General features: G+C 52.0%; 1 protein-coding gene across 1 annotated transcript; it reads left to right on the top strand.

The window, feature by feature from the left end:
• Positions 1 to 4,475: 4,475 nt before the first annotated feature.
• HELT (helt bHLH transcription factor) lies at positions 4,476 to 6,046 on the top strand (the record flags this gene model as incomplete). The annotated part of the gene is made up of 3 exons (XM_049630093.1): positions 4,476 to 4,628; positions 4,895 to 4,991; positions 5,407 to 6,046. Coding segments are annotated over 3 exons (750 nt in total), but the record flags the coding sequence as incomplete, so codon positions are not given.
• Between the last annotated feature and the right edge of the window lie 9,602 nt (positions 6,047 to 15,648).

The following is a 15,648-nucleotide window of genomic DNA, read 5'->3' as shown; positions in this document are numbered from 1 at the left end:
GTGCCCTTCATGCCTTGTTTGCGGATACCTGAGAAGCACAGGTGGGTCAGCCATAGCTGTGTTTTCTCTACTCTCTGACGAGACCCACATTTTCTCACTTGATTAAATCCCCAGTCCCATTAATGCAACTGGAAAAACCTGTACTGGAGGGGAGCATTGGAGGGAGAGATTCTGAATCACCCAGAACACTTTGTCTTAGAGCAATTTGGCTGAAATTACCAAATACCCACTACACTTTCCCCCTTTCTATTCATTTCCCCTTCCCCATTCCCAAATCCATAAATCCTTGACTTCGAGAATTCGAAAGAAACACAAAAGAATCCATCTTTTGGTGTTTAGAAGCTACAGGTCAGCTCTATGAAGCAAGAAAAAAAAGTAATAGTAAAAATAACAATATTAGCAACAGTAATAAACATTCTGCCTGTGATTGGGGTATTCTCCAACAATGGCCTTTAGACACCAGGAGTCTATGTGCAGACTAACATTTAATTAGCATTGTCTAATTCCTACGTAGTCTTCCTCGTTTTGCTTCAATGCTCAAGTCTGAATCACTCCAAGCGACTACGATGTTAAGAGGTGTCTGCACTTAGAGCCTTTTTCCGTCTCCCAAGCACAGAGAGGACCCAGGTGGCCAGTAGGCACCAGGTGATGTCACCTGCGGGGGTGGGGGGGTGGTCATCCAATGCCCCAATCATTTGTCCAGTTCAGGTCAAGTGAACATACTTCAGGAGAAAGTTCTGTGGCCTTTTCAGGAAAGTGAGGCTTTCTTAGAGATGAGAAAAAATATGAAACAAATTAAAATATCACACAACAGCACCAACCCCACAAAACACTACTTACTACCCGAGAGTCACTGCAGAAGAGACTTCTGGGCCAAATGAAGCCATTAATCCAGCACTTCAGCCTGATTGGAGACGCCTCGCCTATATTTACTTATTTCAGTGGCAACACTGTGACCTAGTAGATACGCTGATTACGTCCATTTCACAGGAGAGGACGCTGAGGCCCAGCCCAATGTCTGGCCCAGCTGGTGGGGGTGGAGCTGGGATGTGAGGGACTGTAGGCTCTGGCACCCACAGGGCCTCACGACCCAGCTTAGTGGAAACTCGGTCAAGATCAGGGAACACCATGGCCATCCTGGAGAGGAGGTTGAGGAACGATGGCCTTGAGGGTCCTGGCGCCCCAGTTTCTGGCAGTGCCATTGGAGCCTTCAGGCCCAGAGAGAAAACAGTCGTAGCCTCACCTTGAACCTGGAGCGGCGTTTCCGGTCTCCCAGAAAGGGCTGCAGCAGCCGCTGGGGGACTTGGTGAGGGATGCGCGCGCCTGCCCCCCACCTCCACCCACCTACCTACCCACCTTCACTTGCCTCCCCCCTCCAATCCCCAAGCCACACGCGGGTACTTACCGCCCTGGGGCCCAGCTCCGCGAGCAACCACGAGAAATTAAACAGTTCGCACAGAATGAAATTTGGCCCGTGGAAGGTGCCTGCAGCTGGCGGTTAACACCAGCAGTAAGAGGATCAACTCCTAGTCCGCTGGCTTAAAAGGGGGGGCGGGTGGGGTGAGAAGTGTGCGCGTTCCCTTTTACCCATTCACGTTAGTTAATTTGGATGATAAGGGTTCGTGTTTAATCCCTTTGTGTGCGAGTGAATATGCTGAAATCGACAACCCCTGAGAGGGCACCGGCGGCTGGCAGAGCAACCTGCGCGGGAGGGTGCGGGTCGTGTCCAATCTGGCGTGAAGCAGAAAAGAACCGTCCTGAGGAGACTGAGAGCGAGACGGAGAGGGAGACCCCAGGGGTGCGTGGTGCCGACCGGGCCCCACAGCTCCCAGGCCGCGGCGGGTGGGCCGCTCTCTTCCCCAAGGCCCAGCACCCCGGGCCCGCCTCTGCGCCCTAGGAGCTCCCCAGGTCCCACCGGCGAGCGGGGCTCCTCCTTAGCCACCTCTGCCGAGGACCAACGACACCCCAGGGAGAGCTCGGGCCCTGCCACGGTCCAGCAGAGGGGAGAGAATTTAGGCGAGGTGCGGAGCAGAAAAGGAGGCAAGGATATCTAAGGAGAGGGCTTGGTTGTTCTCAGATGGAACAGATCAGAAAAAGGTGAGAGCTCGGTGGCCCTAGAGCAGGTCGTAAAACAAAAGCCATTTTTATAGTTTCCATCTGCGAGAAAGCTCACACGCCACCCATACCCCGCACGCCTGGAGACCCCAGAGTGCGGGTCCGAGGCAGCAACTGCGAGCGAGCCCGGTGGGTGGGGGAGGAGGCCCCCGGCCGCCGGCCAGGCTGCCCGCAGAGGCGCGGGAGGCGGTGGGAGTTCCCAGCCGCCGCCGCCCCCCTCCTTCCCCTCGGGCCCGTCCAGCAAATTTCCTCCCTCGTTTCTGTTGGTGCCTTCCCTCCCTCCTCCTCCCCCCCGATATATTCGCTCTCTAAAACCATAAAAAAGAGATCAACTTCCCTAACTTCACGGAGCCCTTTTCAGTGACAAATATTGATGCCCAAAGTGTCTGCGCTCTCCCGCCCCCAAACGTTAAGAAAAGGCGCCCGCGAAAGGGGGACATAAAAAGTTAACAATGCTGTGAAAATATGTTTGCAGAAAATAGACAATCGTTGGATTAAACGTATTCAAGTATGAAATAATGCCTTTTTGTGTCAAAACTTGGGCGATGGGCGGGTACAAAAGTTCCCTGTGGCAGCTACTTGCTCCCTTTGTGAGCCGTGCGCTTTGGCGTCTCCACTTGGGCGCATTACTCAGAGCCCTCTAAGCGCGATTGTTTCTCCCTTTCTAATGACATTTACCGGATCAAAACATGCTGTTAATTCGATCAGAAGGCTTCACCCTCCCTGACAAAGCCACAATAATTTCTCCTGAAGTTTGTTAAATTGACCAAAATTAGGCAAATGAATAGGGGTCTGTAGGCGCCCCCTCTCGCAGGTGACGTCGCATAATGCTCGCCTGGGCCAGCTGCATTCCCCCTTTTCTTCTCGGCCCACTCTTCTCCGTGTTGCCCCCCAATCCTCCCACCACCCCCCCTCACACACACACACGCACACACACACACGCCTGCCTGTCTCTCCTCCCCCCACCCTCTGGCATTATTAAAATTTAGCCCAATGAAACTATTCATACATTTCAATGGACATTTTCGTATAGGATAATAGGCTACAAATTGAGCCTCTTTCCCCCCGCGAAGAGAGAGCCCGAGGGGGGGAGAAAAGAAAGCAAGCGACGTGGTCAGGGAGCAGGGGGGAGCGTCGCGTGCCAGAGACCGGCGGGAGGGGCGAGGCGAGGCGGGAGCCTCGTGTGCCAGCCGCAGCCCCACACCTGCCGGGATGTCCGGACAAATAAAGCGGTGTAAACAAAAAGGGGGGAGATGGACGTGTCACCAAGTCGTGTGAGAAAAGCCTGGGAACAAACGGGGCGCCTCCGTCTCCAAGAGCTCTCCCTTGAACCCGGCGGAACAGCCTATTAAAGGCTTACTTAATTACTTTAATGACTCTGGACAGGCTTTAAAACGCACTCGGCGCTGGGACTGCGGGCTTGCTGGGATTTGTAAACAGGCAATCGTGTGAGACTCAGCGGTGGGACTAAAGGAGGCGACACTGTTTTTGTGAGGGTCCTCGCCCCCCGGTGCCCGCGGCCGCTGCGCCCCTGCGCTCTGCGCCTGCTGCAGGCGCTCGCTCGCCCGCCGGCCCCAGTTTACCGCCTCCTTTTCCCGCCGGGGCTGTTGCCATGCAAATGTTATTCCCCCGCCGATCACGTGTCCTTTGAAGGGCCACGTGGATTAACAAAGCTGATCTGCCCCCAGCTCGCCCCCCTCGGCTGCTAATTTTTTTTTTCTTAACTTCTTTAAAACTGATCTCGAATGCATACATCCCCCCAAACGCAGCTCCCCTAATCCTATGGAATAATTCAACTCGTGAATGCACTTGGAGCCCTAGATGACCGCTTTATAAGGCAGCCCCTCGGAGTTGGGAGGCTGCAGTCTACCTGGGACACTCGAGGAGGCACACGAGGCGGAAAGTGGACGGGTGACTCGCGCCACCGCCTCTCCCGAGGGCGCGTCCTGACCAGGATGTCAGACAAGCTTAAGGAACGCAAAGTGAGTCGGCTGAGCCCAGACAGCCCTTGCGCCCCACTGGTGGGGGCGTCTGACTCCCGGAGCCGCCACCTGGCTGGACCGACGGCAGGGACGTGGCACACGGGACTCTCGTGCGGAGGAAGCTTGAGTGGTTTGGGCGAGGAACGAGGACAGAGAGAGGAGCTTCCTCAACTCGGGAGGCCGGTGGCCACCTCCCCAGGGCCCTGGCGCTCAGCTGGACGGCGTGGCCCAAGCCGGGCGGGCGGGCGGCCGGAAGAGGAGCGCACTGGTGCGGGCGTGAGAGGGCAGAGCTCCTCTGACCCCCGTCCGGGGGGGAGTCCCTGGGCCGCGTTGGGGGCTGGGAAGACGGTTGACGCGCAGCTGCAGCCATGCCTTTGACGACTCCCTGGGCAACACTATCCTAAATGTTCAAACCTCTGTTCGCAGAGAACCCCTGTTTCCCACAAAGTGATAGAAAAGCGGAGGAGGGACCGGATAAACCGCTGCTTGAACGAGCTGGGCAAGACGGTACCCATGGCCCTGGCGAAGCAGGTAACGTCAGAGGCCGAGCTAACAGAGCCAGGCGCTGGGGATCCTCAGCTGCCACTCTCGGCAGGGATGCAGGGAGTCTGGAGACGGAGAGGCCTTTGCTGCGGCCTCTTCTCCCCGGGGATCGAGCGCTGGGCGAGCCCCAGGCGGCCCTCGCGCGGATCCGCCCCAGCGCCTGCTCGCTGCCCGGGATAAAGCCGTGCACCCAGCCTGCCCGGGTTGGCTTGCGCTCGCTGGGTCGCTGCGAGGAGCTCTTCCTCCTTTTGCAGAGTTCCGGTAAGCTGGAGAAGGCGGAGATCCTCGAGATGACCGTTCAGTACCTGAGGGCCCTGCACTCCGCTGATTTTCCCCGGGGAAGAGAAAAAGGTGGGCGCGGGTTGGACAAAGGGGAACCTGGGCGGGGAGCGTTCACCACACTGGCACCTGGGGCCGGGAGTGGGGGTCAAAGGGTCCTCGTGAGAGGTCTCCACTCTGGATGCGGCCCGAGGGGGTTGGGGGCGGGCCGAGGTTCTACGTAAGCAAGGGGACAGGAGGACAGGTTTCTGGGGATGCTGGTTCCGTCCCCTCCTCTCAGGTGGGGAAGGGTGGGGGTCAGGCTCTTAAGGAAAAGGAGTTATTTTGCTTTTGCTGTTCCGGTCTCCAGACTGGGGGTAAGGGCGGACAGGCCTCAAATGGGATCTCGGGCCAGAAAACGTGACGGGAGGGTGCCTCGGGCTCCCGGTGGGGAAGGGGCTGCTCACGGTTTGTTTTTTCCTTCCTGCGGGTTTGCTCGCCGCTCCAGCAGAACTGCTAGCAGAGTTTGCCAACTACTTCCACTACGGCTACCACGAGTGCATGAAGAACCTGGTGCATTATCTCACCACCGTGGAAAGGATGGAGACCAAGGACACCAAGTACGCGCGCATCCTCGCCTTCCTGCAGTCCAAGGCCCGCTTGGGCGCCGAGCCCGCCTTCCAGCCGCTGGGTTCGCTCCCGGAGCCGGATTTCTCCTATCAGCTGCACCCAGCGGGGGCCGAGCTCACGGGCCACAGCCCCGGGGAGGCCTCCGTTTTCCCGCAGGGCAACGCCCCCGGGCCCTTTCCCTGGCCGCACGGCGCGGCCCGCAGCCCGGCGCTGCCCTACCTGCCCGGCGCGCCGGTGGCGCTCCCGGGCCCCGCGCAGCAGCACAGCCCCTTCCTGACGCCGGTGCAGGGGCTGGACCGGCACTACCTCAACCTGATCGGCCACGCCCACCCCAACGCCCTCAACCTGCACCCGCCCCAGCACCCCCCGGTGCTCTGACGCCGCCTCGCCCGCCAGGGTTCTCCGCGCGCGCCCGGCGCCACGTAGGAAAAACACCGTACGTTGTACAGATGTAAATAGTGTGCCGACAAAAAAGCTGGGTGGGGGAAGGTCAAGAGCAAATTAGTCTCCTGAAGGATCTCCCCCTGGCAATAAACGTTTTCTGATAAAGACCCAAGAGATGGATTTCTTTGTTACCTTCAGCTCCTCCACAACCACCCTCGGAGGTGCCCGAGGGCGAGCGCCTGAGAGGGCCCAGGTGACGGTCATCAGTACTTGGGGGCGGGAGGCGCTGCGAGGTGCGGGGGGGGGGGAGCCTAAACGGAGCGTCGCTTCGGGGCGGGAATTCGGGGCTCCCTCCCCTCACCCGACTGGAGCGCGTCTTGGCCATTTGCCTCAAGGGAAGGGCGCACGCGAAAAACTGGGGCCCTGGCTCTCAGAAAATGCAAATCAAGGACCCGCCCCAAGCTGGCCCCGGCGGACCGTCGCCAGCTCGGACCCGGGCGCCCTTCCTACCCCGAGACGAGGCCGGGGGTCGCGCGCGCACCACGCGCCGGCGGGACCCGAGAGCCGCGCAGCTCGGGCCCGCGGGACGCGTGACTGGGTTTACAGCCTTCACACGTCTCCGTAAGACACGGAGCGAGGAAGGAACTTCTGAGTTCTGGCTCAGAAACAACGTCCGACGAAGTTTGTTATTTTAGGATGACAACTCCTCCGCGCGCGGGAGGGCTCGGGGAGGCTGGCCTTGCCTTTTGCGCACAGATCGGCTCAGCTTCGGAGACGCTAGGCGGCCGCGTGAGGAGCCGGCGACCTGCGGCTCCGGGGACGCGCTCCCCAGGGGAGTGTTCCCTCTGCGGCTCCGCCCTCCACCGGCGAGGGGTCGAGACGCAGGACTCTCCGTCCAGGCTCTCAGGCCCGGTGAGAAAAGGCTTCCCTCTCCCCGGGGGAGGGAAGGTGGATTTTAACCTTCTGCTCAACCCAGAACGTAGCGGGGCCAGTTTTCAGGGTCCAGGGGAGACTTGGTTAGTGATCTTTAGGAGATTGGGGTTTTCAATGCCAGTTGGATCTGCGCCTTACCCACAACACAGCGATACATTTAAAACAGCAAACAAAAATTTTGTTTTTCTAAGACCCAAACGGCAAACTGAGACTTCTGTTGTTTTATGGAAACAGGTAAAATGAACAAGGGATCCAACTGGCTAAAGTTGTGTTTGTGGGGCTTTACATTTTTCCCCTTCGTTGATTTTTTTTCTTTTGTTCCCCTATTTCCTTTTTTGTTCCCTAGCTTTGACGCCCTTTACATAAATAATTCGAAAACAGGTTTTCCTGTTTCCAGAGGCCATTTAACTGAACTACAAGGATTTGTCTTCTCCCAGATCAGCTGGAGAACAATAAATTAACTTACTCCGTTTCTACGGACAGGGTTTCAGGGAGCTCTGACCTAAGCTGTTGACTGAGGTCGTGGAATGAGGTGACCTGGAATTTGTAAACCATCACACTTGATTGTACAGAGACAGTGCAGAAAACAAAGATAAAACCCAGTTCGCTGCGTTGCCCATTAAGTGAACCTTAAACGTGCATGCAAGGGGCAGGGGGATTCTGTAAACCTTAGAAAAGGTCTTGCAGGTAAGGAGTTCTAGCCCTTACACTACATGTCACTACAGTACTTATCTAAAATGTGAGACCCCAACAAATACCTCCTGCCTCATGAACTGATATAGTTAGAACATGAAAGCAAGTATCCCGGAAGGCCGGGAAGCCTTCCGGATAACAAATATACATTGCACAGTATGGGATAAAAACAAATTATGCAGAAATGAGAGAATGCGTGGTGCCTATTATCGGAACACATGTCTTACACCCATTTTCATCAGCGCTGGATACAGAATATGAAGAAGGCCTTTCAGGCTTTTTTTCTCTGAGCATTAAGCCAATCTGAATTCCCTTTGGCAGTGAAGCATTAAAGATATAGTGTTACCCTGGAAATATAAATTATTAATATATTCAGCATTTTTGTCACTTCTCAACTGTTAACCAAATTAGACAAAACTTTCTTTTACTAAGTAGATTTTCTCTTTGGGATTAGCTTTGGGAATGCACAGGGCCACCACAGTAAAAACTTTGGTCATTTACATATAATTTTGCAAACTTCCACTGGCCCATGACAGTCTTTGTACCTCAGATGTTGGTATTCTTGATTTTTTTTTCCTTCTCATTTAACTGTGGAGGATAAAACCCTGCTTTGGATTTACAATGACTTTAGGATAAAAGTCTCCCTCCCCATTCTCTTCCTCCCCCTTTCTGTGTGTGTGTGTGTGTGTGTGTGTGTGTGTGTGTGTGTGTGTGTTGTGTCTTTTTCTGAAACCTTCATCCAAAGTTCCAATTCTCCAGGCTTGGCCAAAAGTCAAACTTGGAATAGTCAGACTTTGCAAAAGATTTAAAAAAAAATGTCACTACAGAATGGAATTGATTCAGATCAGATTGTGACTTTAATGTGTCCTGTCCTGCACTTTCTCTGACAACACATTACTCCCAGCCTCCCTGTCCCAAGCCCCCCACCTCCCCCGCCTCTGTCTGAGTCTCTTATGCCCAATCCTTCCACTCTTTCTTTTAAGTAAGTTGTATAGTAATGGTTTCCAAGAGAGGCTCAACCAAACCCAGAAATAACAAAAAACAAAAAACAGTGGGTTTGGCTGGAGGTGACCCATTGTGATACCTCTGAAAAGGGCAACCTCTTGTTTCTTGGGCTTCATCCTTGAGTGGGCAAGAATAAAAATAATCATCCCCATGAAATCAAAGGTTTTCTCCAGAGGCTTGAGGAACAAAGCTGATGGCTGGCGCTTTGGGTCGGTCCCCGTGGCTCCGTAGGGCTAGAACTAGGGGCTCCCAGGCGCTCGAGCCGCCCCTGCCGAAAGGGTGGTAATACAGAGCTCACTTGTGCTTCCAAGCGTTATTGAACACAGTCCATGTGTCAGTGGGGGCCCTCCGGTCTGGGCTGCGAGCTACCAGGCAAGGAAGGCTTGGAATTGCGAGGAACCTGGTAACGGGTGTCTGCATACAGTAACGCACCAAGAAAAAGAAGGCGACGGGGGGCATTCAGTAGGTGCTCAGTAAACATTTCTGTGGAATGACGAAACGACAGTGCTGAGCCTCTTGGAATTCTCTATCTTGGCTGGACCGCTTGTTTCTGGCCCTCAGGCCCCCGCCCACTCACTCCAGCAGAGGCGAAGTACTCTGCACACATTCTGAGAGTTGTCAGACACGGCAATGGCTCCCCCTCTGCCTAGAAATTCTACCTGGTGCTCTGGCAGAAAGAGACACCGCTTGGCCTGTTTGGTTAAGGCAGTTAACTCTCTCTGAGGGCCCAGCTAAATGCAGACTCCAATTTGATTTCTGGCCTAGTCTTAGGAGGGTTCTGCTCCTTTGGCATGAGAAAGAGCCAAGATGGGGCTGAGCCAGACTCTGCCCTCTTTTCTGACACCTCTTTTGGCTTCTGGAGCCAAACTACCTGGATTTTCATTCCAGCTGTGCTGCTCACTAGCTGTGTGCCCTCAGGCAAATTGCTAAGCCTCTCTGTGTCTGTTTCATGATCTATAAAATAGATTAAAAGCGCATAGCTTCATGTGGGTTGCTACGACGAGGAAGTGAATTGGTACATTCAAAGCACTCTAGACAGTGTCTGGCCCATAATGAATGTTCAATAAACACTAGCTATAATAATAATAATGATCTACTACTCCCTCCCTTCTCCCAAAGAGTCAGATCCTCTTCAAAGTAAAAAGCAAAATGTCAAGGCAATCACTAAAAAAGAATCTTAACCCCCCCCCCTCCCAAATTAAGTCCCAAGGCTTGCTCTGGAACAAGGCAAAATTCCCCATTTAGGGCAAGTGGGGCTAGGGAGCTCTAATTCCAGCCCATGGTCAATTTGGGGGCCGGGAGCCCCTCTCCAGGTCATGGCTGGTAGCAGAGCCCCCCCTGATAACCTTGAAATGCCATCTCACACTCCTCCACGTACAGAAGGCTGACCTGATGTTCTTCTGCAACCGCTCTTGTACCCACCTTCCCACGTGCTCCTTCCAATTACACATCGACGCCCGTTAACATACAACTCTTGGCCCTTGCAAATTCTTCCTGGAATGTGGGGGAAACAAATAAACAAATTCAGTGTTCTTTAAGCACACTTTCCTTTTTTTTTTTCCTCAGCATTTCCTCCCTTTTTCCCATGCAAGCCTTTCACCTGTCCTCTCCATCACCCATCTGCTCTGCTTCTGGCCCCAGACTCACCCCCCTGATGTGGATAAAGGCTCTAGAGTGACCCTGTCTCAAGTTCTCACTCCCTTTCTCGCTTGCCCTTCAGTCCTGATTCTCCCCACTTTTCGGATTGCTTGGCTTCTGCTATCTGCTTCTCCACGTGTCAGCGGCCTGGCGTACGAATGGGCCCGTGTGGGGCCCCCAGCGAGGAGGGGTATCGCAGGAGTGATCCCTTCAACACTGCTGGTGCTCCCTTCCTGCTCTGCAGCGATACCGATGGTAGTGCTCAGGAGGCGGGCCCGGCCCTGCTCCTGAAGCCCTTTCCCTCCTGCCAACCTTTCCACAGGAAGCAAGCAAGCGTCCCTACGAAGCTGGCTGCCAGATTCTCACTCTTCCTGCACTTTTTCTGGGTAAGTTTACTTTTAAGGTCAAGGGTTGCAAGCCCCCTATCCACCTTCTCTACCCACAGAAGGCACATCCTCTAATCGGTAGCAAAATAGACATTTTTATCTCCATCTGACACCTGTATCTACATCTCAAATGATTCTGAGCACAGCGTGGAGAAAAAAAAATGACTAGTTTATCAGATACTCCAAAACCCCAGAACCTGGGGGCCTGTGTGTGTGCACCCAGGAAGGCAGTACACACAGATGCCTGCGTGCGTCAAGCGGTGCAGGCCCTGGGGTGCCTGCACATATGCACAGGATATCTGCTTGGGTACACAAGTGTGCACATGGTGGGGGGGGGGGGCAAACTGGGGCCAGAGGAAAGAGCCACCGCTGAAGAGAAGGGCTAGGTTAGAATTTGAGGGAGCCAGCTCTTTCTGGTTGGCTTGGAAGATAAGGAGCAACCGTTATGAAGGTGTGTCCCGTATAGTCTTTGACAAACCCTGTGTACAGTGGGGACAGCTAGAGCAAAGCAGAAGAGAGGCAGTAGGCGGCATTATGCCCAACAGGAAAGTCACCGAAGCCATAGGAGATGGGGTGGGAAACAGCGCAGGAACTCTGGGCTGAGCTAGAGAGGAAAGGACCGCATGAGAACTGGGAACCTGAGCACTTTTTAATTTTCTCTATTCCCAAATGGCCTCCCTTATTATGTGTAGTTTAAAAGCAAGAGTCCATAAAAAATATTAGTTAAAACTTTATAAATATGATAAAACATTTATTTTTTTATTTTTAATTTTTTTAATGTTTACTCATTTTTGAGAGAGAGAGAGAGAGAGAGCGAGAGCAGGGAAAGGCACAGAGAGAGGGAGACAGAGAAGCTAAAGCAGGCTCCAGACTCCAGGATGTCAGCACAGAGCCTGACACGAGGCTCGAACCCACAAACCGTGAGATCATGACCTGAGCCGAAGTCGGACACTAAACCTACTGAGCCACCAAGGCGCCCAATAAAACCTTTTAAATACAATATTTCTAAGGGACCTTTTGCAATGTTTCACAAAACAAAAGTCAGCCCCTTCTATCACTGTTTCCTTATAGATCCATCAGTAGAGATGTTCCACAATAAAATAGTGGAGTTTCTACTCAATAACACCAGGGCTTCATTTTTCACATAAACGTGATCTCTAGCTTATATTTATGTCAGAATATAAAACTATGACCTAGCCCCGTTGCTCTTTCCAAATACGACGTCAGGTGTACTTCCTGAAGAAAGAAAAATTGCTAGAGGGAAAAACTGCTAGTGGGTAGCCATGGGGAGAAGAGCTATGACTGCAACCCATCCAGCCTCAGCAAAACTTGGGGGGGAATCTGGGGGAGCCTACTCTGGGCACTTAGAGGAGTTGTTCTGGAAAAGGTCAAATTGGAGGGAGGCTCATTTGCAAACGCATATTCCGGCCGGAAGCCACAAGCAATACATCTGTGAAAGCGTGAAGGGTCGCTGATCTCATAAAGGCTTCCTCCTCTGACATCCAGGAAAGAGGCAGACACGAACACAATTGAACCTCATCCGAATTACATTACGGCTCAGCCAAAAGGGCAAGAGCAACATGGGTTTTGTCAAATCAGAACTGAATCATACCTGTTCTGCCCCTGGGCCCTGGCTGATGACGGCCCAGACCTACGTGCTGAAGGGAGGCCGCATATCATTGCTGGATCGTTCATCTTGGAGGGACAAAATGGAGCGAAACATTTCTTAGAATGCAACTGAAAGTTGAAAGACAAATTTTAACAATTTGAAAGCCACTGAAAGTAGGATTGTGTTATCTGCTTTCTTGGTATGAAAATTACATTGATTTGTCAGTGAGACCACATTTTCGAATCTCTTCAATTACGAGTTAGACAGATGGCAGGAAAGCTGAATATGCTTTGGAGGGTGATGGATGCTTGGAAACGGTGATTCCCAACAAGCGTGGAAGGACCTCCTGTGAGGACAGTCCTGTGAGTAATAACAAAGTGATGTGGAGAAAGAGAACATAGGACGAATTTATGTTGTACCTGATGGGGGTCTCTGGACACAAGGTGTGTGCTGTGGTTTGCAAACTTCTTCCAGGAAAGATCCGTAGTCTGTTTTCTCATCTAACATCTGGTCATACTTTGACGGGACACGGTGAACCTCATCTTCATTAAGGAGGAAGCTGGAGAGCGTCGGTACTGATCCGAGTTCTGGGAGGGAAAGGGAGACACTACTACCAACATCCAGCTTCCAGCTTCTGCAAAAGCCCTCTGGAGGGTCTTCCAGTCACCCTGCAGCTACAGGAGAGAAGGCCACTGGACGAATCAACTCTTTCGCCCTAGAATATATAAATATATCAAGACTTAAATGTTTTCTCCCTTCCCTTCTCCCTGTCTTCCTCTACCCACGCCGTCCTGCCCCGATCACCAACTTTTTCTCTTACAGGGTAGGATCCAGTTATCCTGAAGGTCTCTCCTGCGTTCCTTCATCTAGGCAAAGGCATCCTAGGCAACAGAAGGGAAAGTGCTTCGGTTTTACTTTCAGCTCTCCCGGCCTCCAGGTAGACTCACAGTCTGTCTCCCGCTGAGTCACCGCTATGCCTCGGCCAGCCTCTCTCCCTTCTCAGCTCCACATCCACACCGTCATCACATCGGCTTGGTTTTACCTGCTACGTCTTGAATCCGTTCATTGCTATCTCCACTGCCACAGCCAGAGACCAGCCTGCCAATGTCCCCCTTCAGTTCTTCCCACCAATTCTCCCAGCTTCCGTGTTTGCTTCCTCTAATTCACTGTCAACATGGCAGCCAGAGTGATTTCTTTCTAAAACACAAATCCAAAAGGCCCGTGTTTAGAATTGTTCAGTGCCTTCCCAGTGCTCTTAGGATAAAGTCTAAGCCCCTGTCAGGTCCTCCTACCGTGGGCCCTGCATACTTCCCAGGCCTCATTGCCTGACACTGTCCCACACTCAACATCAGGCACACGGACTTCTTTCATTGCTCAGGACTACAGAGCTCTCTTTCACGCCGGGTGGGCTATGGCAAACGCCACATTTCAGAGGCAAAGAAAAGTCTCGGGTACCTTTTCCCCTAGGCGACCGGGCAGCGCTCTCAGACCTGCCTACTCTTCTCTGACGAAATATTGATCTGGATTCTCGTCAGGTGTGGGAAGGCATGATTGCAGCAACGTTGCGCCCACTCATACAGACCTCTCTCTGACATGGCTTCAGAAGCTCTAGGTATGAAACACTGAAAAAATTACGTGAAAATTATGTTCTGGTCTATATGTTTTCCCTGGACTTTTAAAATCAACCAATTAGCATCATTGTTTGAAGCATTCAATATTTTCAGTAAGGCACGGTGATTAAGAACTTGGGCTCTGGAGCTAAAATGCTTGTTTTTTTGTTTGTTTTTTTTTTTCTTTTCTCTTTAAGAGATAGAGAGAGAGAGAGAGCGAGAGCACGAGAGGGGGAGGGGGGCAAAGAGAGGGAGAAAAAGAATCTTAAGCAACCACCATGCTGAGCACAGAGCCTGATGCTGGGCTCGCTCAATCCCGTGACCCTGAGATCATGACCTGAGCTGAAATCAAGAGTCAGACACTCAAATGACTGAGCCACCCAGGCGCCCCCTGGCTCCGCCATTTTCTAGCTGTATAACCTTGAACAAATTATTTAACAGCTCTGTGCTTCAGTTCCCTAGTTAAATGGAACGACGGTACCTACCCCACAGAGGAAATGGGGGAATTGTTAATAGAGCGGTGCCTGGACAATGGTCTGTATCCAGTAATTTAGCTATTATGGCTGAAATATGCATGAGATTGTTATACAGACTAAAACAATTTCCTTTGAAATTGATAACCTATTAAAAATATTGAATTTCTAAAAAATGTTTATTTTTGAGGGGTGGGGAGGGGCAGAGATAGAGGAGAGAGAGAGAAACCTAAGCATGCTGCACGCTGTCAGTGTGGAGCCCAAAGTGGGGCTCAATCCCACAAAATCATGACCTGAGCCGAAATCAAGAGTCGGACGCTTAACCGACTGCGTGTGTGTGTGATACTGAATTTTCGAGGAAACAAAAACAAGAACTTCATCGTGTCAACTCATTGTCTCTTTTCTCTTGAGCCAGTCTTAGTGTTTTCCTCTCTGCATCAGAGAAGACATCTAGAATGGAAGAAAGGAAGAGGTGTTTATTTTAGGACTTGCTAGGTATCAGACACAGAAGGTTCTAAATGGAGTTCAGAGCAGCTAAGGGACAGAGTAGGGCGAGGGGATTTGTCTTAAAGCTGCAAACACGCCCACTGGGGAGGCCTTAGCTGAGCTGAGGAAAATTAAGAGATGGCCCAATCCCCCAAAGGCACTCCTTATGGTCCCTGCAAGGTTCCCTGCCTGGAACAGTGCTGGGCACTTTACTTCATCTCCACAGTAACCTCTGTGGGAGGTCACATCACCCTCAAGTTTCAGATGAAGGCTAACTCAGAGAGTCTGTCCTAAGCCACACAAAGTCTCTTTTGTGGCCGAGCTGGGATTTGAACCATCATATGTTTGCTCCCCAGCCCAGAGCTCTTTCTTCCATGCAACAGCTGCCACAATCAGGAACATTTTCACACTTAGAACAGTCTGGTTTGGATCTAAGTTCAAGAATACTCTTCTTGTGTCCAGTTGTGGTTTTCTGGGGCCTCAAAACCAGGCAGTTGGATGTCCTAAAGTCTCTAAAATCCAGGTTGAAAAAAATAACCTCCCGTTAAAAGACGAATTACAGAGGCGCCTGAGTGGCTCAGTCACTTAAGCATCTAGCTCTTGATTTCCGTTCAAGCCATGATCTCACAGCTCGTGAGTTCGAGCCCTACCTGGGGCTCTGCACTGACACTGCAGAGCCTGCTTGGGGTTCTCTCTCCTTCTCTCTCTGTCCCTACCCCCCTCTCAAAATAAACAAATAAACTTAAAAAAACCTAATTACAAAAGCAACATATGCTCATTGCAGAAGGCTATAAACACATCCAAAAGTATAAAAGAGGACACAAAAACACCTATAATCCCACCATCCAGTTATAAGCACTAACATTTTTTATACATTTCCTTAAAAACTTACTATGCACACAC

Source organism: Panthera uncia, chromosome B1 (genome assembly GCF_023721935.1).
Source record: "Panthera uncia isolate 11264 chromosome B1, Puncia_PCG_1.0, whole genome shotgun sequence".
Taxonomy (NCBI): Eukaryota; Metazoa; Chordata; class Mammalia; order Carnivora; family Felidae; genus Panthera; species Panthera uncia.
Note: the sequence above shows the minus strand (reverse complement) of the source record. Positions and strands in the feature narration are given on the sequence as shown.